This window comes from Empidonax traillii, unplaced genomic scaffold (assembly GCF_003031625.1).
Source record: "Empidonax traillii isolate 1590-97213 ecotype Southwest subspecies unplaced genomic scaffold, ASM303162v1 scaffold168:size1726349, whole genome shotgun sequence".
NCBI classification, from domain to species: Eukaryota; Metazoa; Chordata; class Aves; order Passeriformes; family Tyrannidae; genus Empidonax; species Empidonax traillii.
In genome coordinates, this window is record NW_020955361.1 from 1,576,591 (window position 1) to 1,593,773 (window position 17,183).

A 17,183-nucleotide genomic window follows, 5' to 3' on the forward strand; every position below is an offset into this window, starting at 1 on the left:
TTTTTTTTTTTAATTAAAGAGCATATTTAATTTTGAGCCTCATCTTTTGGGATCACTTTTCATCTTGCAGTTGACTTCAGATCTCAGAAGTCTGTCTGCAACAGAGCAAGGCATCTGCGTCTTTTCTACCACAACCTGGCTGTTGCATGGAAACTACAAAATTTCCTATTCTTACCCTTTTCTTTAATATGAAGATACAGTAAGAGAACACCTTCCATGGCCTGTACTTTTAAAATGCCAAGAGCAGTTATAAAAAGAGCCTGCTCTGCAGTTAATATGTATGAGGTCTGAAGAAAAAGCCTTCAAGTTAATGTGTACAAAATCTCTTAGCAGTTTAAAAAATTTCAAATTATCATGGAGCAGACACAAATGGGCTTTAAAGTTCTCCAGGGCTCTTGACATTATAGCAATTGTTGTCAAAGAAGGACATAATGTCTCTCTCAAAGCAGAATCTACATAATGCTCCTGAAAGGGTGAAAGGGAAAACAGCATTTCATTTGGAAAGACGGGAAAATGCTTCATGATCTTCCTCCAGTGACTTGCTGGTACAGAACAGGATCAAAAGGCAAAAAGTTTAAATCACTAGACTTCTTACAGAACTTTATACTTTTTTCTGTACCTCTCTTGGAAAAAAGACAATCTTTTTTGAAGGGCTGGACTATCTATAAAGCACTTGAAAATCTCATGGGAAATTTTACAGGGTGGATGTGCTCTGGAAAATGAGCTTTTTCCCCATCAAGCACAGTCTTTTTAACCTGTGAAGCACCATCTGCATTGCTCTGTAGAATGGTTTTGAAAAGAATCACGGGCAAAATGCACAGGCCTTGATTCTCTCATCTTGGAGATGAAATCATGGCATCTACAATTCATCTGAAAAGTACCTGTTCAGCACAGAGCCAGAGTGGGAGCTGCACACTTACCATCATAAGTCTTATTTAGGTCTGTGAATAAATGTTTCTCAAAAGGGATCAGAGATGTGGAGGTTGAACATTTTTCCACCTAGTCAGTAAGAGTGGCTCTTCTTTTCTATCTGACTATGAGGTATCATTTAAACCTTGTACCTTCACAAATAGGAGAAAATCCACTGGCTTTCCATTAGCTTGGAGGCACCCATTCTCCATGTGTTCTCAGGATCCAATAAAACTATTAGCAAATATGAGAGTCACACAAAGCATGTCCTGCATCTCCTCCCTATCAGTTCTGTTTGCTGTTAAATCCCTCTCATATCAGCTCTGAGACTTCAGTTTTATACGGGTGTTGAGTCAGACCATGGGGATTGTTAACCAAGAGAAAGCAAGTGTAGCATCTTCTGATGGAATGAAGGGGAACAACAGTCATGCTGGAGGTTTGGCAGCTGTGGAACACTCAGAAGCTTTATGAGACTTACTGATCAACGCTGTGGCAGTGCAAGGGCAATCAAAAAGGTTTGGGGTGAGAAGACTGGAAACCTCGTTCTAACTCTGAAACTCTAAAATGCCTTGAGAAAAAGTCCTGACTCTTCTTTATTAATGCTAGCAGACTATCAAGTACTGGCTTGGATATGCATTTTATCTTCCAGGAAAATGGCAAGGCAGATATTCAAGGAAATTCTCAGTTCCGGGAAAATTTATGTTACAGTCTTTCTCTTCTGTTACCGGTAACATAAGCCCGGGAACCAAAACTCTGAACAGCCTTAAAGATTCAAAGTCTCATGAGGACCAGAGAGACGTAGGCTCCCAGACACCTCATAAACAGAGACTGTGAATATTGCTCTCTTTTACTCTTGGGATGATTGAATGATGATTGAAGTAGAAGAGAGAATAATAAATAACTAGAGGTCCCTCACAGGCTGCATCATCCTGTGATCCTATTTCTGTACAGATTACTTCTTTTTCTTTCTTTTTTTTCTTTCTTTCTTCCTTTTCTTTCTTTCTCTTTCTCTTTCTTTCTCTCTTTTCTTTCTTTCTCTCTTTCTTTCTCTCTTTCTCCCTTTCTCTCTTTCTTTCTCTCTTTCTCCCTTTCTCTCTTTCTTTCTCTCTTTCTCCCTTTCTCTCTTTCTCTTTTCTTCCTCCTTTTCTCTTTTTACCTTTATGCATGTTTCTCATTTGGTGTGTTCTAATAATTTCCATATCTAAAGTTCATCTTGTCCTTTTTCACTTCCAATCCCCAGTGCTTCTTTGCTTATCTTCCTACCAGGTTATTGTTTCAAGGTTCTTAGGTCTCCTCCTGCATTTTATTTCCCTCCTTTGTCTGTGAGCCATCATTAAGCTTTTCTTGTTTCAATCAACATTAATCTTTAGCCACTGATCTTTAAATAGAATTGAAAAATAAAATATTGGACTATTTAGTTCTGTTTTCCTTACCTAGTCTATTCCTGATACCATTTCAGAGTTTATGTTATTACTTACTTAAATGCAACTTCCTGGACTGAGAGAACAACACTTGACTCAGACTTGAGTCATTTCTGTTTGATGCAGAAATTTCTTTTATTAAAGGTACTGCAGAATACATTTGGATGTTCGTCAATACAAGATGTGTTTAGCATTTAGGACAATCAGAGGAGATCAATAGAGTTCAGGGTCAGCTCAGATCTAATTGTGGATCAGAGTTTGCAAATTTTCAGATAATGAAGGTGTCTTGGGTAGGTAAAATATCTGTCAGTCTGGATGCTGAACTGGTTTCCCAGTAAATAGAGGTGGACCAAGGTAAATTTGTACAGCTACACTTACATGAGCACTGGGGAAGCCTCAAGAGAGATGCACTGCAGCAGCTGTGACCTCAGTGCTCCTGGTATAAGAAAATCACAGAATGATTTGGGTTGGAAGGGATCTTAAAGATCACGTACTTCCAACCTCCCTGCCATTGCACAGGGACTCCTTCCACTATCCCACGTTGCTCAAAGTCCAACCTGGCTCTGAACACTTCCAGGGACGGGGCAGCCACAGCTTTTCTGGACAACCTGTGCCAATGTCTCACCACCCTCAGAGTAAAGGATTTCTTCCTAATACCTAATCTAAACCTAAACTCTTTCAGCTTGAAGCCATTCCTGCCTTGTCTGATCATTTGTCCCATCACAGATGTCCAAATAGCATTTTTTTTTGATTCTGAAATGAGGAGGGCACAGCCTTCATCCCCTTGTGTATTTGCAGGGGTCTGTGTGGGAAGCTCCTGAGCCTCATCTTCAGTTTCAGAGTGGGGAATAAGCCTCCAGTCTCAAACTGGTGGACTGATCTAAAATCCTGGTGGAGAAAAACTGGCCTATTAAAGCCACCAAGTCCCAAATCACCAGGAGTGCTCAGGACACCAAACCCCAACCCCAATCCTGTACAGGAAAGCTGTTCTCATTGCATGGCAACTGCTCCTTGTTCTGCTCCTCAGCTCTAGAAGACATAGAGGGGATATTTTACCTTATTTTGCAGTTCTGCCGCGGGTCATCTCACTACTGAGTGGGTTGCAAAGCAGAAAAAACATTTTTGTAGCGTACACCACAACTTGAAACAAGCTTTTTAGTAAGTTGATCCAGTTTGCTTTCCGTGTCTAAGGCCTATTAGGTTATTTGAAAACTATGGTAAATTACCCCTCTGGTTTGTATCTTTTGCATCACTGTTGTGTCTAGAGCTTTCTTGCTCTCTAACGTTGTAGCAGGAGACATTCAGAAGAACATTACCATCCCTCGCTGCATTTAACTAAACCAAGATATGGCTCTTGGGGATAGTCTAATGGGGAAAAGAGCAGGAAGAGAACATCATCTGTCAGCATATTAATGTCCTAAATTAATGCACATCCTTCTTCATAAAGATGGTTTCTTCAATTCCAAGTCAAATAATATTGATTCTCAGTGTGACACAAAGACAAGTGATCACTGTAACACAACTTAAAAAGCAACGTGAAGAACAGCTGAGGCAGGAAGAAATGGAAACCTGACAAGTGTTTTTGCCAAAGTGTCAGTAGAATGATACTTTTACTTGAGACAAGAAGTTTAAACATGCATAGGTAATTTAAGCAAGTCTTTTCTGAAACTTAAAGAAAAGGGAAAAAATGCTGCCTAATTTCCAGTTTCTTAAATTTTGATACTATTATGATGATGATGATGATGTAAGTAGCTCTGAACAAAATGTTTCATAGGGTAAAAACTAACACATCACTGTGTTTTTGAGGGAAATAAAAAGTTGTATATAGTATTCCAATATAAGAAAAAAATTTCACATAAACTTTATCTTTCTTACATTAAAACTACCTCCACACCAACCCTTAAAAAAAGAAATGTGCAGAAAAGGGATTCTCTTAACATTTCTCTTACTGTTAGCTTTATATACAATATGTGCTATACAAACTCTATGTGCCTCATTTATCATCTTCCTTGATGGATTCAGTTGTCCTATAACAAATTCCTGACTGTCTAGCACCTCCAGTAATACAATGCATCACTACTTTTCTTGGAATGTGTTGAGACTTGTCAGTGTGAATCCTTCTGTCTCACCAGTGTACAAGTCTAAAGCACATGCAGGCACAATGCAGACCCTATGATATGGACGGCTTTTTTTCATTGGGGAAAAATCCTTGACCAAATCCCAAGCATGGAACAGAATCCAAATGGATGTGTGTTGAAAAAGAACACTCATATGTCAGGGAAACTAGTAAAGTCTCCTTTGGGTCAGACAACCAAAGTGAGTCGAGCTCTCCCAAAGAACAAATACAGCACTGGGAGAGGAAGAGACTGCAGTGGAGTATCAAAACTGTAATAAGATGCAGAAAGCCACAGAGAGATGCTGAATAATCTGATTCTTCCTACGCAAATCTGAGTCCAGTAGTACCAGATCCCTCCTGACTCAGACGATCTGACTCACCCTGTACCGTGCTTGTGACTTCACACGTTTTCTCTCATGACAATCCTTTTATCTTCCCCCATGTAAATCCAAGTCACTTTGTCACGATGGACACATTCAGTATGACGAGATTTTCTGTATCAGAGTTGTTTTTCAGATCTTTCTGCTGCTCCCCTACATCTCAAGCCTTAACCACATCCCTACCTGACACCCACGGTCTCTTCAAAGCATGAGCGCGCACACACACACACAAATGACACATGAAAAGCTTACTAAAAATGAAAGCCATCCTTCCCAGTAATTTTTGGAATCAATGCTAACAAAGCAATCCATTGTTGAAAGATATGTCAATAGGGACGACCCCTGTAGGTAAGAGAGGAGTGTGACTTTTTGAACTGGACTGTTCCTCTTTCCATTATTGACTAAAGTAGGAGCCTGAAAAAGTCTGTGAAGACTCGTTTGCTGTTTTTAATTACTAAAGTTAGTCAAAATGGGTTCCACTCTTGAAGTGGTCTGTGGTCTGTACTGTCTGTGTAGGTTGCCAGCTGCTCCAGGCAAAGAGGTGCCCTTTTTGGTAATTGTATTTTAGTCATGAAATCCACTTCTTATGTGTGTTGATTGATATCCTGGGGACTTCAGATATCATGCACAGCCATGGAAAAGCTGTCTATGAAGAGCCTAGATAATTGCAAAATGACTTACAGTGAGGCATGGAAAGGCTACTGCAGATCCAGCTATTGTTATAGTGCAGCTCCCTCCTCCAGCCTGGAGGAAGAGAAAATGCACAAAATATGTCTTTGTGTTTGATGACATGTTCAGTGTTATACTTAGGAAAACAAGGATTCACATTTCAGCTACTGTAGTGAATATTTCAAATAAGACTTTCAAAGAAGAAAATAAAAAGGTCCAATCCATTATCTATAATTATAGCTCAGAAATTTATACAGGGAGTAGGACTATACTTTTCTAGTAATTTTGTTGACATCTTCAGTGCAATATAGCTTAACATTTCTGCTTACCAGCTCTTATTTGCATCCTCTTCTTTGCATCCCTATTGGACAGAAATATTTGGTAGTGCCAAGGATTAAAACAGGGAGTTGGAACTCAAAATTCAGAATATTGTGTGGCCCCACAGGCAGCTCTGAGAAGAGCAGGGAATGCAGGCTTGGACAGGCTGGAAAGCAGTTCCCTCACACAGAATCTCTAGAGGATTTTGCACCTGCCTTCAGTATCTTCAAACTGCAGAAAGGGAGAAACCACTGAAATAACAGAATCTGCAAATCGAACTTAAGCATTAGGAAAAGGCCATGTTGCACCTGCTGAAGATAAAAAATAGTGGACCTGCTTGCCAAGTATTCTGGCAAACTCAGGACCTCTGCAAGCCCTTCCAGTGCAGGAGAATGTCATTCTAAGGGTGTGTGAACAGTAAGCAGTGAAGCACTTCCTTGCAAACCCTAAGCAACATCCTATGCAGGTGTGCTGAGAGCTGTCAGCTCAAATCCTGGATACCAAGTGGACATGTCAGTGCAGGATCGCATCTCAGCTAATCAACAGAATTAATTAGCGTGGCACACCATGGCATTAGCGCAGTTATATTACCTCCAGTTCCACAACTAGAGCATATGAAGCTGTATGAGAAATCTCCTTGTCTCATCACATAGATATAAATATCCAAAAATAGCTTGTTTTGCATGAATAAAATTCTCCATTCTTAGAAAAACAAATATTCAGAATAGTCCATCATATTGGCTCATAGTCCTTCAAAGTACACCCCTCTGGAAGCGTGACCAGTGTAGCATTTATCCATTTGCTATACTCTGGATAACCTCCACTCTTCTCTGACTCTTTTGAAGAATGGGTCCAATTTTCCCTAAAATATAAAATTAGTCACCATGTACTGACCTAATATAAAGTAGTTCATGGGTGCCCTTACAAAAGTTTTGGCAAACATGAAAGCACTTGAATTCAGCCCTTCTTAAATATGCGCTTACTGGAGCACACAGATGGGCTTGTAGCACCCTGCCTTGGCAAAGGGAAAGATTCCATGATGTAAACATGGTACAAGGGATACCACCAGCGAGAGGACACAGTCAGGGCCTAAAAAACTTGTCTGGGTTAATGTTGCCAATATTACACTACATTAATGAAAATATTACATTACATTCATTACATTACTATTACACAAAACTGCTCAATTCTAAGGCCAGCATGCAGCTCCCCATCTTCCTTCGAGTGTATAAAAGTAAGCACCAATGAAGTTTGTGTTATAATGAAAAATACCAAATATTTCAATATTACTTTCATAAGAAAAATGTTTTTATTTTCTGTCTTGATTGTAAAAATAAAATATTTCCATTCATATAAAGCCAGAGCTAGTCTTTGGTTGGATACATTCTTCTCTCCTTACTGAGACAGATATGATATAGAACACGAATAAAGCTCCGTGAAATGAACTGAAATATATTTTCCAGTCTCCTTGTCCTCTCCATCTGCCACATAATCGTGGTCATAGCAACATCATGCCATGGGTGATGTGTTTTTCTCCTGCTTCCATACTGACAGGTTGTCAGCATCCAAGCCCAGCATGATCAGAGAGGACTGAAAAGGGAGAACAAGTGGAAGTAGAGACAGGTAGATCTGGCACATCCACACTTCCAGGTGACCTGTTGTGTTTCTACAGCCCACTGCTTTCCTCTCATAGAGATCAAGGTGGGTATGGCTGCCCTTCTGGTTTTTTGGTGAAGAACTGGATCCCTTTTGGTTTTCTTTCCTGTAAGACTGGGTTCAAGCTGAACAGACCTCAAGATTCCACTTCAGTTTCTTTACAGAAGTTAATGTGCAAGAAGTGAAGCTAATTTGGTAGCTACTTCAGAAGTGTTTACTCAGCTCAGTATAAGTGGTGGAATTTACTGGGGGAGGAAAAAGGAAAAATGGAAAGAAATTAAATATTGAGAGATTATGGGGGAAAACAAAAAAACAAACAAACAAAACCCAACAAAACTGAAAATTAAGCAGAGGTACAAAAAACATTTAGTCCTGCACAAATACTCAAATAGTTTTCTCCTGCTGTACTCTGACAGAATCAATCTGGGTGTCACCCAGGCACTCTACTAATGATTCCTCTACGCCTACCTCTCACATCAACAGTAGGTCAAGATTAAATTCAACATTGTTAAAATGCAGGGAATAGCTATAAGATGAACCTTTAATGAAGGGGGCAATAGGTCAAAAGAGCACATTTGTTACTCACCAATCCAGTAAAACCTTTCACTCTGCTGAGCAAAACATCTCTGTATGAGGCTAAAATAAATTAGTAGGGTCTTTCTGATGGAGAGAATTCTTATGTGAGATAATCTCAGCAGGTCATTCATGAAGAAATAACAGTTTATAAATGTTCATGGCCCAGAGGCAATAAATATGGAATAATACAGTGTAGAAAAATATTCCCAAAACAAGGCTATCTAAGAACATGGGACCAGATTCCAGCAGGCCAGGAAAGTGAGAAAATATTTTGATGTCAGTAAGAATTGCAATTAAAATCCTCTGTCAGATTTCAGGAGAAAAATAATTACAGTGTTTAAAAAAAGGCTGAAGCATTATAGTAACCTAATTCCACATGAATAGCTAGAAAAAGCAGTTTGGCTTTCTACTATCAAACTCTGTTTCCAAGTACTTGCTGCCATAGACAACACAAAATAAAAATCAACAGAGATTTGAAAAATAAAGTCCTGTCAGACATTTTTTTTTTTTTTAATTTTGTTTTGCTTGTGGCTCATAACTGGATGTGGCATCGTTATAATTTTGTAAAAGCTTTTCAGATGGAGTTTTTCTGGTCTGGTTTCCCCACCCTCTGACAAATACAAACAACCTGCAGCTGGTATTGCATCCTATATTTCACATTCTCAGCTCTCTAAATCCCACATTTCTGATTCTGTAAATGCATCAGCTACGGGAGCTGAAGCAAGTGGCTGGAACCTCTGTTCATTCTCTATAATCTAATGCACTTAGCGAGCCAATGAATATGTGTGAAAGGAGGGGCTTTCTGGCTGAGGGGCTCCGTGCAGGGGAACAGCTGTTGAACAGCAAAACCTTACTCAGAGCCAGGCAAACACACTCACTCCCACCCTCAGTGGCTTTGTGCATCCAGGTCTGCCAAGGCAACTCCACCCACCCCTTGCCTCTCTGCAAAAAAAGTGAACAAACTAGCACAGAGAAACGTAAAGAAGACCAAATCTCAGCTGTGGAACATTTCAGCAGATCAGTAATGGCCTGGATCAGTAATGTCTCCTGGTTAAACCACCTCGCTCTACATGAAGAACGTTTCAGGGGGTACTTAAACAGCACTGAGGATTACTTAGCCTTCCTATGTGGGCCCAGACGGAGCCACCTGTTCCTGCCCATGGCTTTGGTGTACACCCTGATCTTCGTTGTTGGGGTGGTGGGGAACTTCTTGGTTTGCCTCGTAATCCTCAAGCACCAGAACATGAAGACCCCGACCAACTATTACCTCTTCAGTCTCGCGGTCTCGGACCTGCTCGTGCTGCTTTTCGGGATGCCGCTGGAAGTCTACGAGATGTGGAGCAACTACCCCTTCCTGTTGGGGCCCGTGGGCTGCTACCTGAAGACGGCGCTCTTCGAGACGGTGTGCTTTGCCTCCATCCTCAGCGTGACCACGCTCAGCATAGAGAGGTACATCGCCATCCTCCACCCCTTCCGTGCCAAGCTCAAGAGCACCCGCAGGCGAGCCCTGAGGACCATCCTGGCGCTCTGGGTCCTCTCTGTCCTCTTTGCCCTCCCCAACACGGCCACCCACGGCATCGTGCTGCAGCATTTCCCCAACGGCACTCTGGTCCCTGGCTCTGCTACCTGCACTGTGGTCATGCCCCTGTGGATCTACAACTGCATTGTCCAGATCACTTCTCTTCTCTTCTACGTGCTGCCCATGGGGGTAATAAGCGTGCTGTACTACCTGATGGGACTGAGAGTAAGTTCTTACTCCGACTGTGCTCAGTGTTTCCTTGGCTCGTTCTTGTGTGTTTGTGTCTGTATGTGTCTTTTGAGTGGTTGCACCTTTTTCTCACCCATTTGTTTTCCCCCAAAAAAGGTAGAAGTATTTCAAACCTCAGGAAAAAAAAAAAAATAAAAAAAAAATAAATAGATCCAAATCCTTCTTTGGTGCAATCCCATTCTTAAATTAATGTTAGGGGATAATTTACCCCAATCTTTTTATAAAAACTTACCATCACTGCTGCTCACATATGAATGGTACTGAAACACCCAAGTCTGTAGATTGGTTCCAGCCTCTCAGAGATTTACACCTTTGCAGCAGGGACTAGAAGGAAATGGAGTAAAAGGAAAATGTGAAAATAATAAAAACAAGCAGGCTAGTGATCGAATCTTGTGTATTATTTGTTTTCCCTTTTCTTGTGACTGTGGAATTTCCACTGAATTAGTTTCTTTTTCTCTTTGGTGATAATATTCACTTGTTAAAACTCACAAGCTCTCTCATAAACTGAAATGCTACCTTATTGCTGCATTTAGCAAATTCAGCAATCATTTTCTTAAATAACTGCAGCACAGTTTCATCAGGCTATCTTAGGACTTATTTTCATTCTCTCTTCAGAAAGCGAGTCTAGTTTTACCAAGTATCTGTCACATAAATGTGGGGATAAAACAATCAGTATCACACTATTATAAAGCTTTTTAGCACAACACTGGAATACACTGCCAATCGTAGTGAGTTGATGACTTTTTTCTTCTCATACATTACAGACATTTTGAACATATAAATCCCATCTCATCACACTGGGTATAACTTAAAGTTTATAAAGATGTGTCTGATCCCATAGCAAGAAAGGGAGAGGAATCAACTTGTTAAATAATGTGCATGAAACTCAAACAAATCTCTGCTGGTGTACATATAATTTTGTTATGCTGGCTGACATTTACTGTTACCTGAAATTCTACAGAAGCAATTTTTACTTACCAGGAAAAACCTAAGGATTAACTGCCAGAAATCCATAGCACACAAGAGATCCTCAAAGCAGTGAATGGGTTAAATTATCCACACTGCCCAGTGGCTGTTGTGGTATCTTTATATGATTTTGATGAAAATGTTGCAAAATAAGACCTAAAGAGAGGGGGAAATTCTGTAAATATGGATGTTACAAAAAGAAAAAGAAATCTCTGAATTGATAAAAAGAAGACTTGAAGATTGCAATAACTTCCATTTGCAGCAGCAGATATTCCTATATACCATCCCAGAGGAGAAGCTCTGTACCAGATGAGGACTTCTGTAAATTCACAGATCTGTTCAAGCTGTCTCTCCTAAGGGCAGTAGTTAATTGCTTGCAGGGTTTTTTTCTCTAAATCCAGCTCAGACTTTCAAATTTTAAACAGCATCCATCCTGACTAGATCTGCGTTATGCTCCAAACTGCACTAGGCAAGATAATTTCATTTCTTCAACAGAAATGATAGAAGAATGATGTGCATATATATCTTTTTTTCAAGAGGAGACACTTTTTATTTGCTCACGAAGGATGAAATCTATGAAGCTTTAGCAGCACTCTGTAGTCCTCTGAGTGCCGTGTATCCCTCACAGAATGTAGAGGAAAAGCTCACAGCTGATCCAAAGGTTGTACAACAGCTCAAATTCAGAAAACAGAGACACAGCCCTTCCACATCCAGGCTTTGTAGAAAAGGCATTTACTTGCCACAGTTTCTCCCTCAAGCTTTGCCCGTGCTCAGGATGCTCAGGAGAGTCTCAGGATGCAATAGAGAAGGGAATGTGGGTCACATCACGTCATGAGATGGCAGTAAACACGGGTCATGGGGTACTTGAGTTAAATTTTATTCCTTGAAAAATGAACAGGTTCGTTAGGCTGATTACCTCGTGATCAATTACCTCATGATCTACTTGGGTGTAATTTTAAGGTTTGATGATTTAATAATAATTCATTGATATGGTCAATAGATAGTTCCACCTTGCCCCCGCTGACACATTCTCTTTTGCCATGGGGTCGAGGTAAAGAAAAGCACACCAAGGCTGCAGTTGAGCAGCAGATGGCAACAGCTTCAGTCAGATCCTCAGAACAGGCAGGACTGCAGGCTTTGGCACAAGCCTTGCATTTTTTTAAGTATCGACTTTTCCATCAGCTGGAGAGAAAGTTTGTGTCAGATAGGCCAAGGAGTTTGCAGAAAACATTTCTGCTTTTGTAGAGTGGCCTCACTAGGTTTGCCTGGGGATACGTGAGGCCCTAATTTCACTCTACCTTCTGATTTCTGGTATGAAAACCTGTAGTTAATAAAGATGTGGGGGAAAAATCCAATTTTCAGCTTCTTGCTCCAGTCACTTTTAATTCTTTTCCAGTGAAAGGGTAGTTTTCATCTCCAGGCAACCCTACACAGCCTCATACATCACAGTGATGTAAAAGTAACCTCTACCTTGGCTGGAGTTCTGTCAAACCATCGGCATTCACTCAAGTTACAACCTTTGCCATGGAGTTATTTATTTATTTATTTATTTTCCCTCCTTTGTAATAATTCATTGTTTTATTAAACTCCAACTGCTGAGTTATTCTTGCTAGTTACACCTTCATCCCTTGAGGCTAAAGGGGAGCCTTACAGCATCATCAAAATGACAGGGGGAAGGCGAAAAATACAGATACATGTGTCTCTGGTTTATTACAGCACCAGAACACTGTATTCTCTGAGGCTTTGGACTATGCCTGGAATAGATTATTGCTGAGACTGAAAACCACTGAAGGTAAACGAGGGGTTTTAATCAATCTGAGCAGACATTTATCGCTAGATGTGTTACAAATCAACTGAGGCTCTTCCTTAAGCAACTGTGGCTATGACTAAAAGTTACAAAGGCAATAATGTAAAACATGAGAGGCTGAATTGCACTATAATTGATTATAATCCCATTGACATGTTTTTCCCTTTTATAAATAGAATAAAGAGAACATTGAAAAAAGGTCTTATGTGATCATCCTGAGAGAAAAATATTATTAGTCAGAAATCAGAAAGCAAAGTCACAATGAAAAAGGCAAGAGCAAATGGCACAATTAGCATGTTTTCACAAGACTTTTACAAATACAGAGTCATTTCTATCTTTTTCCTCATTCCTTATATTCTCTCCCATGTAATTAAAAGTTTTTCTTCTGGTTTCTCTCAGTTAAAAAAAGCATCACTCCAAAGCTGTTGGTTAATCAGAAGTTCCCAACTTCAGGAAGCTGGGACCAAATAAGCACTTTTCATAGATGTTTCTTTATATTCAAAGCAATCCTGTTTATCTAGACCTGCTATTTTCATCACCAAAGCACCAGTGCTCTCACCATAAGCATATTGGGGAGGCATTTCAGGGAGGATCAGATTATTGCTCTTTATGCCATTTTTTAAAAGTCCAGGAAAAACTACTGGAGAAGAACCTCACACTGTTGTAGCTGAGCAGTATGTGGCTGAATCTGTGAATCACGCACACTGGCTGTCTGCATGGGAGCAATATCTGGGTTTTGTTCATTAGATGGGTTGAATATCAATTAGTTCAAACCACCCAGGGCATGAAACAAATTCCTTTGAATTTTACAGGATTTTTTCCAATGATTACAGCTGTGTTACACTGAGGCCTCTCTGGGTATTTTTTCGATCATTGGTTTGTGCTTAATTGTGGGGAACCCTTTTAGGAAAATAAACAAATAACATTTTGCTAGAAGAGAAAATAATGCCTAGTAAAATACCATTGAAATTGAACACAAACTGTGAACCAAATATTGACTCACTGAGACAAAAACAAGTGGGGAAGTGAATACAAACTTGCTGTAAATATGTAGGTTCAGATGCATAAAATCTGCAGATTGTTTTGAACCTAAAGGTTCAGTGTTTCCCTGGAGAAAAAAATGAAATCTAAACTTTTTTCAGTGAGTCCCAAGTTGCCCCCAGTTTTGCTTTCTCAAACCACAACTATCAAAATATCAAGCAGGCTATGTCTGGTGCAGATGTGATCTCTTCTCTAAGCTTTCCTTTGGTTTCCTTCCTTTTGACAGTTGAAAGGAGATGAAACTTTGGAAGTAGAGGAAATGGCTGTGAATGTTCAGAGATCATCCAGGAAATCAGTCACTAAGATGTTGTGTAAGTAGTAAGTCCTTCTGTGTTTTATTTACAGTGGACAGGTGGGTGACCAGGTCTTAAAGGGAGTCAAGCAAATTCACTGGATACAAGAGTTATGAGTAGCTGTTATTATAAATAAATAAATAAATAAATAAATAAATAAATAAAGGGGGTTCATTGCTGTTTTATCTGGACTTATAGGGCATGGAAGTGAAAACCATGGGTATCTACCAAAAGACTCAGAAAGCAAATTTTCCTCCCCAGTATGAGAGGATTTAGAGTAAACCTACATTGCAGATGCTTGCATGGCAATTCTCCAATATCCCTCACTCCAAACTGGCTCTTGCAGCTCTCTAGGGAGGATCTCTCTTTTTTTTTTTTTTTTTTTTTTTTTCAGAGTGCAAATAGTTTATAGTGCAAATAGTACATTTATAAGGGATGTACGTCTGTTTTGCATCGCACCATGAGCTCTGCTCACGAGCAGAAATCACAGAACCACAAGATGGGTCAGGCTGGAAGGGACCACACTGGGTCATCTGGTCCAATCTCCCTGTTCAAACCAGGTCATCCCAGAGCACATGGCACAGAATTGCACCCAGGCAGTTCTGGAATGTCTCCGGTGAGGGAGACTCCAACAGCCTCCTTGGGCAACCTGTTCCAGTGCTCAGTCACCTGCACAATAAAGAAGTTCTTCCTCATGTTCAGGTGGAACTTCCTGTGCATCAGTTTCTCCCATTGCCTCTTGTCTAATTGCTCAGCACCACCAAGAAGAGCCTGGCCCATCCTCTCGACACCCTTCCTTTCTGATACCTATACACTTAATGAGGTCACATCTCAGTTGTCTCGTCTTGAGACAATCCTGCCAAGCCACATCCATCACCTACTGCTGACCTAATCACTTAGACCTTCAAAGAAAAGTAGGACCTAAGCAGACTTGTACATTGTATAACATTCAAGAGAATTTATGCTCCAGTCACCCTGAAAGCACTCACATCACTTCCTAATTTAGGGCTGTCTTTAAGGCAAAGAACAACTTGCTACTGAGGTGGTGTTTATGCAGGAAACATAAATCACTTTCACTGTTTTCCATAACAACATTATTCTTTCAGACACCTTAAGTCACTGTCGGAACCAGGAAATTATACTTTGAAGCCAGCTTGATTTTCAGTGCCTGGAATGGATTTAGGCTCCATGCATACCCCAACATTACCTGGCTGTTTCCTGCTCTGTTTGCATGTCATTGTATGTGTGTGCATTGGGTTATCCAACACGTAAACTAGTGGTAAGACAGAAAGTATGGCAAAAGTTTTGAAACCACGAACATAATTTGCATATTGAGTCTTTCATTCAGCTTTTTGAACTCTCTCTGCTCTGTGCAGGTTAGTGAACCATATCCTCCCGTTACTGACTTGTTTTTCCTTCTCTCCTTTCTCCTTGCCAGTTGTGCTCGTGATAGTTTTTGCTATCTGCTGGGCTCCATTCCACATAGATCGACTTTTCTTCAGCTTTGTTGTGGAATGGACTGAGCCTCTGGCTAACACATTCAACTTAATTCATGTGGTGTCAGGTAAAGCTTTCTTCTTCCACTTGCGCAGGGATTGGGGGGAAAAAAAGTATTTGTGAATGGTTTGCTTGGAATATGTTGTCATTTATTTTGTAGGTGACATGAGACATGTGGAAAACCTTATTGGGGTTTGGTGGGCAGTGATGAGAATAGTGCCTGAATAAAAACTACATGCAATTTTCTGCAGCTTTCAAGATCTGAACATGTTATCCAATACAATATCTGAATATTCACAAAGAAGGAAAAAAAATCATACCATGCACCGTTACCTGCTTTTCCTTCTTGGAAATGTTCAGAAGTGATGCCTGCTGTTGTTCAGCTGCTTTTAATAAGTACACAGGAAAAAGCATCATCCTCCACAGGGTCTCTGGGGCAAATGGGAGACCTTACCAAATGGCAAGACAAAAGACTTACCTACTACTCAGAACTGGGTGATGAAACCAAATGTTTATGGCCTTGCCAACTCTAAAATGAAGGCTTTTTCAAAGAGGAATCTTATTCTGAGTCTGCCATGGGAAAACACTGAATGTGGCCATTAGGCAGCTCTGACAAATCTGATATTGTGCAATTCTCCTGGTGTGCTGTAAGAAATTAGCTTCCCTTGGCTGGAAGTTGTCCTCTGGCAGCTTTGATGGGGACCCAGCTGTGCAAATCCTGCTGTGGGGATGAGGGCAGTGCTGGAGGCAGGGCAGGGCAGCTGAAGAGAGAGCTGGTTCCTGAAGAGATGGAGAGAGTGAGCTCCAATTAACAGTCTCTCCCACTTTCTTTTCACTGTAACTGCGGTGTTCGAGCTAATTTTGGTGAGACATCCCTCTGCATATAGCAGGAAGGCAGCAGGCAGAGCTCTGCTGTCGCTGTCTCCGCCCTTGCACCAAAGCTTGGTGGAGCTGCCTAGGCAATGAAAAGATTTTCCTCTCCTGAGATTGTTTCACACACAAATTAATGTCTCTCTCCCAGGTGTTTTCTTCTATCTGAGCTCTGCCACGAATCCCATCATTTACAACCTGTTGTCCCAGCGCTTCAGGATGGCTTTCCTCAGCGTGATTTCTCCTTGCTGCAAGCACTGGGCCCCTAAACATCCCACTTGCAAGATTTCTGCCCAGAAGAGCATGTTTGTGATTGAGGGTCATAATCTCATGGACTCTGCTGAATACATGAGTGCCCCTGGCACACACAGGACATCTGTCAGCAGTTCTCAGCTTTCCACCGGGCTGTGACTTTCCATATGATGATCCAGGTGAGAGAGGAGTTAAAGAAAATTGCTCTAAGAAAATAAAAGGAGAAGAGATCTTCCTAAAAGACTGATTTGAGGAAGCAAAGAAGAGATCAGAGAGGTGTCTCATTGAGCAAATTCAGGAGGAGGCTGTATTTAACATGCATTTGAGAAGCACTATATTACACTCAAGCTAATGGTAGGGCTGGGAATCTCAGCTTGCTCACTGCAGGCCGTGCCAGTGAAGAGCTGCTTTTAAAAAATGAGACACACTCCCAATGCTACCAGCACAAGAGAGAGGCACAGCTTAGCCAGGCCTTATCAAATGGCTTTTGGTGCACCAACCTAACATCAGCATTTACTTATTTTGAAATGAGGCAACTTGCTGCATAAGCCTTATCTATCTAGGTCTGCAAAGTCAGAGATGAGATCAACGCGGATTAGCAAGAACCAGGAGACAGCCTGGACAACATTCACAACACAGGGAAT

The 17,183-nt window shown here is 40.8% G+C and overlaps 1 protein-coding gene across 1 annotated transcript; it reads left to right on the forward strand.

Moving 5' to 3' along the window:
- The first annotated feature begins 8,889 nt into the window (after positions 1 to 8,889).
- Positions 8,890 to 16,735, forward strand: NMUR2 (neuromedin U receptor 2). Its single transcript, XM_027885611.1, has 4 exons — positions 8,890 to 9,789; positions 13,854 to 13,938; positions 15,359 to 15,484; positions 16,439 to 16,735. Exons 1-4 carry the CDS (start codon positions 9,070 to 9,072, stop codon positions 16,696 to 16,698), a joined length of 1,191 nt encoding a protein of 396 aa, XP_027741412.1. The 5' UTR covers positions 8,890 to 9,069; the 3' UTR covers positions 16,699 to 16,735.
- The last annotated feature ends 448 nt before the right edge of the window (positions 16,736 to 17,183 follow it).